The 7526-nt window shown below is 39.0% G+C and overlaps 1 protein-coding gene across 1 annotated transcript; it reads right to left on the reverse strand.

Moving 5' to 3' along the window:
* Positions 1-1036: 1036 nt before the first annotated feature.
* LOC109147640 lies at positions 1037-1969 on the reverse strand. The gene is made up of 2 exons (XM_019295246.1): positions 1534-1969; positions 1037-1452 (listed from the first exon to the last, which is right to left on the reverse strand). The coding sequence occupies exons 1-2, from the start codon at positions 1967-1969 to the stop codon at positions 1037-1039; spliced, it is 852 nt and encodes a 283-aa protein (XP_019150791.1).
* Positions 1970-7526: the final 5557 nt, after the last annotated feature.

The raw sequence follows: 7526 nt of genomic DNA on the forward strand, positions 1-7526 counted from the left end.
AATGTTTAACAAATCAACAACCCCTTATCCCTTCCATCCTGCCAGGCAGTCTCCACCACACTCCTACAACCCTCATCATGAACCCATGCCATCTCAAATCGAAACCGTCTCGGTCCCCCCTGCCTGCGCACCAGTGCAATATCGGTGTTTAGGAAGAGAGCCGAGTGGTCAGATTTCCGAGTGAGTATATTTTCAACCCATGCCTCACCAAGCAGATGAGTCCATTGTGCTGTCACCAACACCTTATCCAGCCTCTCCTCCAACCACCTCTCAGTTCCCTTCCCCTTCTCCCATGTAAACTGGTGACCCCTCATCGGCAATTGAAAGAGACCACAGCTGTGTACTGTGTCCCCAAAGCCCCTGAGGAGACTTACCGAATGCGGGTTCCCCCCTCTCTTCTCATGTTGATACATCAAATCATTAAAATCTCCCACTACCACCCAGGGCAATGTAGATTTTTCCTTCAAACCACTCAATAGCTGCCAGGCCTCCCTACGCCTATGCCTCTACGGGAACCCATAGAAGCACGCCATACGCCATATCTTCTCCCTTATAGCTACCTCCACATCCACGTGGTTCTTTGAATAACTCAACAGCTTAGCAGTATTATTCTTCCTCCATAATAATGCCAAGCCACCCCCTCTCCCTTCATTATCTACGTAAAACAGACCCTCAAAACCAATCTTGATACGTAATCTCTCTGCATGACTTCGTTCTACTTTAGTTTCCATTAAGTAGACGGAATTGGGCTTATTACGGGACACCATGTCCACCACTTCTCGAACTATCTGTGGATTGCCCAAGCCACGACAGTTCCAACTTATTGTACTCATTGCGATGGGCAGGCCTGACCACCAGGACCCGCCATAACACCGTTTTTTGAGAATTCTTCCATAACCACATCTCCCGCATCCATTCTTAAACCACCACCATCCACCCCATCCACCCTCCTTCTCTTAGAAGCCGCAACCACCACCCCCTCACCCGCCCTCACCTCTGCAAACCGTACCTCCTCCACGCCTCCTAATCCTCCAATTCACGTACCCTTTCCCCTCTCATCCCATCCCACCACTCCCTTCCCCTTCTCCTCAAGAGGTATCAACCACGGCTCCCCCACCTGCCTCGGTCCCCGGCTACCTCCCCCTACCTTCAGGTCTGCCGTGTACGGGAACTTGTCTGCGGTTAATCCGGATTTCCTCGCCAACTTACAAAACTTATAGCCATGCCCCAGTAAACCACAATAAAAGCAAAAGTTATGTAAAGGCTCATACCGAAAATTCACCCAACAGCTTGTTTTATCCCGCTTAAAAAGCTTCATTCTTCGCTTTAGCGGCTTGTCCACCGGAATTGAGACTCGGACCCGGTGAAACGTCTTCCACGGTGCCCATGGATAACGACCATCGACTTTAACAAACGAGCCAATAAAATTAGCAGCTTGTTCAAGAACCGCCTCTGAAGTATATCCCAACGGTAAGTCATAGAGTTGCACCCACATATCCACCGAGTTCAACTAAAACGCTGCCGGCCGAGCACCTGCCTCCACCTGTCTACAAACGAGGGTGCTATTATCAAACGACCATGGACCTTCATCAAGAACTCTCTGCATATCAGTCTCATCATAGAAGATAAACATAAACAGTACCGGTTGAATCTCCGTAACCTGCATACCCCACACCGGTTGCCAAACTGAGGCCATAACCTGCCGCATATATTCCAGTTTCACTACCTTGGTCGTCAAGAAACGACCAACACACACCCACCGCTGCTCCTCCTCTTCCGCAACCACACCAACATCCTCCCCCACCGGTTCAAAACCCACCTCTTCCTCCTCCTTCAATTCTATATCAGCCCACCGCTGGGTAAGCCGCTCAACCATCCTGTCTGCCCGTTCGATAAGCCGCTCAACCATCCTGTCTGCCCGTTCGAGCGTCGGGAGGGCGTCGTCTGTCGCCTGTCTGTTCAGCTCCATCAGCCTCACTGTCGCCAAGAAGCTGTTCGGTCGTCGATAGCTTTGTCGGAGACCACTGCCGCCTGTGATAAAAGTCGAGAACTGCCAGATACCCTAGCCAAACCCTAGGAAACAAACGGAGCTCTAGAGAGAGTTCTAGAGAGAAAGTTTTTAGATGTATCAAAGCTTTTAATGTTGCTTATTGTTATTGTAATTTGATTATTTGGAGAATTCTCCAAAATTTTAAAAAAAAATTTGCTTGTTTAACATTTTATATTTAATCAAAACATCAAAAATATTATTTAATAACTTAGAGCAGCTCCTCTTATATAGAGGAGCTCAAGAGCTCCTTTTCCAAATATTTTCAATGTGGGATCAAAATGATCCAACATCATTTACAAAGGGGAGCCCGTAGCTTCTTTTTGTTTTCTTCTTCTTCTTATTTCTTATTAATTTTAATTTTATTTTGTATATCGTTTTGTTTGGATGATGGTGATGATGATAATAGTTTTGGTGCACATGTTTAATTCCTATCAATTTTCATCCACGATTATTGTTTTAGTACCAAAATTCATCACGCCGGTCACCTCTTTACCTAAGACATACCGAAATATGAAATTATTAAGGGTCTCTTCATCTTTTTTTCAAATTAAGATCCCAATTTGAACATGAATAAAGGGACTGAAGCCCTAAGATCGATCCCTATTTACAATTATCCTCCTCAAATTAAAGTAGGATGAGGAGGCGAACTGCGAATTGGGACCGATCTTAGGGCTTAAATCCATTTATTCATGCTCAAATTGAGATCTTAAGTTGAAAATGACGAAAATACCTTTAAAAATTTTTCGATTTCGGATGTCTTAAACGGACGGGTTACCAGCGTGACGATTTTTTTACACTAAAATAATAGTTGTGGACAAAAATTGGTAGGAATTAAACATGTGGTCCAAAACTGTCATTTTGCTAATACTCGTGGGACTAAAATTTGTATTTGCTCTAATTATTACTCTGTATTAATTAGTTTCAAAGTACGTTAATACCTGATTTGGTCCCTTATCTATGCACATTTACTTAATTTTGTCCTTGAGTTTAAAAGTTACATATTTTGGTCATTTGACTATTGATTTTGTATGCAATTCGATCCTCCGTTAGGAAAATATTAAATGACAATTAAATTTGAGGGTAAAATGAGAATTTTAATTGTTAAGGGATTATTTTCAACATTATTTCAATAGTCGAGGGACCAATTTAAAAATTAACTCTTTAGTAATTTTTTTATATGAAATTTTTTCCTTTTTAATTTTTGAAATGTAAAAAAAAAAAAAAAAAAAAAAAAAAAAAAAAAAAAAAAAAAAAAGAATTACACCATGATCAAACACTAATTGTGTGTCTATTTTATACTCTCTTTATTTTCAAAATTTTCACTTACATGAAAATATGTGTTGTTTCAAACTAGACTATCAACAACCGAAAACCATCCTATTGTATTTTTGTGTATATTTTATATTGTATGGCTTAAAATTGTTCAATAAATGTATGTTAATTGGTCAAATGGAACACACTAAGTTATAACTTCAAAGCTTGATATTAAAACTTGAGAATGCTATCCTATTAAAACTTGTGAATAATGGACTATAATTTTGAAGAAACAACACATATTTTCATCTTCATCTAAGTGAAAAGTAAAAATCTTAGAAATGAAAAAGAAAGTGTCAAATAGACACACAATTAGTGCTTGATCATATTGTGATTCTTTAAATGTAGTTCAAAAATTAATAAGGAAAAATATTGACATAAAACAAATTCTCAAAAGAGTTACTTTCTAAATTAGTCCCTCGATTATTGAAGTAATATGCTTGAAATAATTCAAAATTATCCTTGAATTTAATAGACACTTAATGATTTTCTTAACTGGGACCAAATTGGGTACAAAATCAATAGTCAAAGAACCAAAATAGGTAACTTTTAAAGTCAAGGTCACTTAATGATTTTCTAACGGGGGAATCAAATTAGGTACAAAATCAATAGTCAAATGACCAAAATAGGTAACTTTAAAAGTTAAGCATAAAATTAAGTAAATGTGTATAGTTGAGGGACCAAAGCATGTATTAACTCTATCAAGTACTTATAGGGTAACTGATATTTAACCCAAAAAATTAATAAATTTAACCGCGTTAATGTCTTGGCTTCTTAGGATTAGAAAATATAAACCCTAAACTTGTTGCTTAGCTTATTTAGGATTCGGATAAGAGTGATTGATAGCTATAGATTGACGTGCATCATATCAAGGATTCGATCCTTCTCCTAAATACTATCCACTGAATCATTGAGCTAAGTCTGTGCGGGCAAAGGTTCGATTCTTGACTTTGAGTATGGAGCAATCTTAAATCTCCAGGCCAGCTGCCCACCAAAAAGATATGCCTACAATTCAGCAAGGAGATTAGTCACTTTTTTCGACGGTGGAAACCCTGGATATACCTAAAAAAATCATATCATGAAAACATAAACATTATTTGAGTATTGAAAGTACATTATTTTATATACTATTAACTTTTCAATTCCCATAATCATACAAAACAATTAGAACCGTATAAAAAAAAAATGTGTTTAAAGGCAAGCAAGCTCAAGTAATCCTCAACCTTATATTAGCCATTGGCATTAACCATTTAACGATCATATCAGATTGTATTGCTATTTAAGCGGGGAATGACACATAATCCCTAAATAATCGTCCAATCATAAATTGTTGTTGTAATCTCTATCCCAATACCCTCCAAGACCATCTATATAATGCATTGCTCAACTCCATTTTCGTCAAGCCAACGTCGAGGAAACATTATCTAGCTTGGAAGGGCACACTCTTTAATAATATATTTGTACCCTTTCTTGCCAATCAATCTATTCCCCAATAACATGGGTTCTTTAACAAATAATGTTATGGTTTCCCTTATGAATATTGGCACTCTTTTATGTTTCCTCTCGATGGTTTCACCATCCACAGCCTCTCCTTTAAACCTCACCCTCATCCAAAGAGCCTGCAACAATACCTTCGACCACGAGTTCTGCATCAACCACCTCTCGAAAGAGCCCCTAGTCGCGTCGGCATCATCTCAAGAGTCGATGGCCGCCGCAATCGCCGAGTCGGGATTGGCCAACGCGGAGGGGATGCGCAAGTACGCGGCGAACAAGGTCGCGAGGAGTCCTGCCGTGAAGACGGCGTATGCCGAGTGCGCAAGGCTCTTGGACAGCACGGCCTTGCAACTCAGGATGGCCGCCAACATCCTTAAACACCCCGCGGCGTTGTCCGAGATGGGCGCCAGCGAAGACGCTAGCTTATCGCTTATGACCTCCATCGACGGCGTCAGATGGTGTATGGAAAAGCTTGGAACCGTCGGGGTTGAGGACCAATATGTAAAGACATCGGGTAAGCAGGTGACGGTTTACAGCGTCGCGGCGGACTCCATTTTGACCGACCTGAACAAGTTCAATATCAACTAATTCCATCTTTTCATCATATATATGGATTGAGGTTGGACGTTGGTACATTCTTGTAATCCATGTACATAAAAGTGCTGTGAAATTATGAATGGAAATTAATACCGCTTGTTCACTCCGACACTCTTGCCTTGCCTGCAAATATGCTTGCAAAAATGAACAATGAACCTTCCTCGTATGTCTTTCAAATGTGACTTTATTGGTGAGCCTGAGAATTGATGTATGAAGTCAATCTGTAGGACCATTTTAAGACACTCAAAAGTAAAAAATATTACATATGAGACTGAAACATTGTTCTTTATGGTTATGATCATGTGCTATTCATTTAGGTGATTTCGAGAATAATTTGGATTTGAACAAAAAAGTTTGTTACATTATATAAATAAATCATAAAAATACTTTTTATCTTAATTCATTGTTGTTCAATTTTGGACCTACAGATTGACTTCATACCCTTACTCCCTCACACCCTTTTTTCCTTTTCTTCAATTTTGGACCACATTCAGCTTGCTGTTCAGCATGGGTTTTTAAAGAATCTGATCAACAACATTCCTGGCAGAGTATATTATAAGATTCTTTTATTTCCGGTGGGTATATTCTATTGCAAAATAACTTCGAGATCAAGCTATATTCTAATTTTTTATTTTTTATTTTATTTTTTGTCAAAGTAGGATAATAAAAATAATAAAATAAAAAAAATATATAATGGCATCCTAATCAGCAAACTTGTTGTTAACCTACAAAAATGCTAATTGCACTTTTTTTCTAAGTTCAATTTGGAGCTTATTCGAGTTCGGTGGCTTAATTGTACCTTTTCTCTCTCTCTCTCTCTCTCTGATGTTATAATCTCATTAAATGAGCTTGATTGAACTCGATGGATGCAAAATGAATTTTTAATCCTAAATTATTTGTAAAAGTAATTAATTTTAATTATTTTCACTAGAACACTAGAAAATGGATTGAGGTTCCTAAACCGTGTTGCACTAGTACAGATATGCACATCCGCTACCCTTGTAGTGAGTCATTCGCTACCCTTGTACAAAGGTAGCAGATATGGGGGACGCTGAAAGTCGTGATCTTTTCGCTACCCTTTTACAAGAGTAGCAGAAAGTTGAGCATCCGCTACCCTTTTTTATTAAAAAGGGTAGCGGATATTTTTTTTAAACGCATCTGCTACCCTTCTTTAAATAGAAGGGTAGCGAATACTATTAATTTATTATTATTTTTTAAAGCATCCGCTACCCTTCTTTTGTAATATTCTTATTGCTGTTGAGATCGGCCATTTCTTGAATAGGAAGCAGTGTGGTAAGGCCGGTTGGGGGGCCCTGAAATTAGATATGGCTAAGGCATATGATAAGATGGAGTGATCATTCCTGAGAGGTATGATGAGGGCTCTTAGTTTTGCTAATAGATGGATTGATTTGATAATTTTGTGTGTATTTACTGTCTCTTATAATGTTCTGGTTAATGGTTCGATAGGAGGGGTGGTGACGCCAACTAGGGGACTTAGGCAATGAGATCCTCTCTCCCCATACCTATTTATTATATTTGCTGAGGGGTTGTCATTATTGTTACAGAGGGCGCAGACACAGGGGTTAATCCGTGGCTGCAGAGTGGCTAGGGGAGCCCCTGCGGTTTCCCATTTATTTTTTCAGATGATAGCCTTTTATTTTTTAAAGCAAGTACTCAGGAAGCAGGGGTGATTAAACAGTGTTTAGATTCATATGAGCTGTTATCCGGTCAATCTATTAACTATCATAAGTCCAGTGTTTGTTTCAGTAAAAATACAAATGTTGAGGACAGAGGGGCAGTGGTTGTGGCTTTGGGAGTTGCTGATGCGTGTGATTTTGGAAAATATTTAGGCCTCCCTTCTTTTATTGGAAGAAATAAGAATGACAAGGTGATGAGATATAGAGCGAGTCTGTAGCCTAAGGGTTCACGCAGAAACCCATAATCAAGTATACTCTCCCATGATGAATATCATTAAAAGTTTCGCTACATAATTGGCAGAATAATAAATTTAGATATGCAGCTTATGAAAATCATGACCTAGAAATTATGGGTCATTAGACACTAATGTTTA

Source organism: Ipomoea nil, unplaced genomic scaffold (assembly GCF_001879475.1).
Source record: "Ipomoea nil cultivar Tokyo-kokei standard unplaced genomic scaffold, Asagao_1.1 scaffold2030, whole genome shotgun sequence".
Lineage (NCBI taxonomy): Eukaryota > Viridiplantae > Streptophyta > Magnoliopsida > Solanales > Convolvulaceae > Ipomoea > Ipomoea nil.

Bases quoted from the DNA above. Each gene is read 5' to 3' on its own strand.
- LOC109147640 (XM_019295246.1), bottom strand. From the start codon at position 1,969: ATGGAGCTGAACAGACAGGCGACAGACGACGCCCTCCCGACGCTCGAA. The intron at 1,453-1,533 runs GTGCTCGGCCGG...GATATACTTCAG, and splicing joins TTGTAGACAGGTGGAGGCAG to AGGCGGTTCTTGAACAAGCT.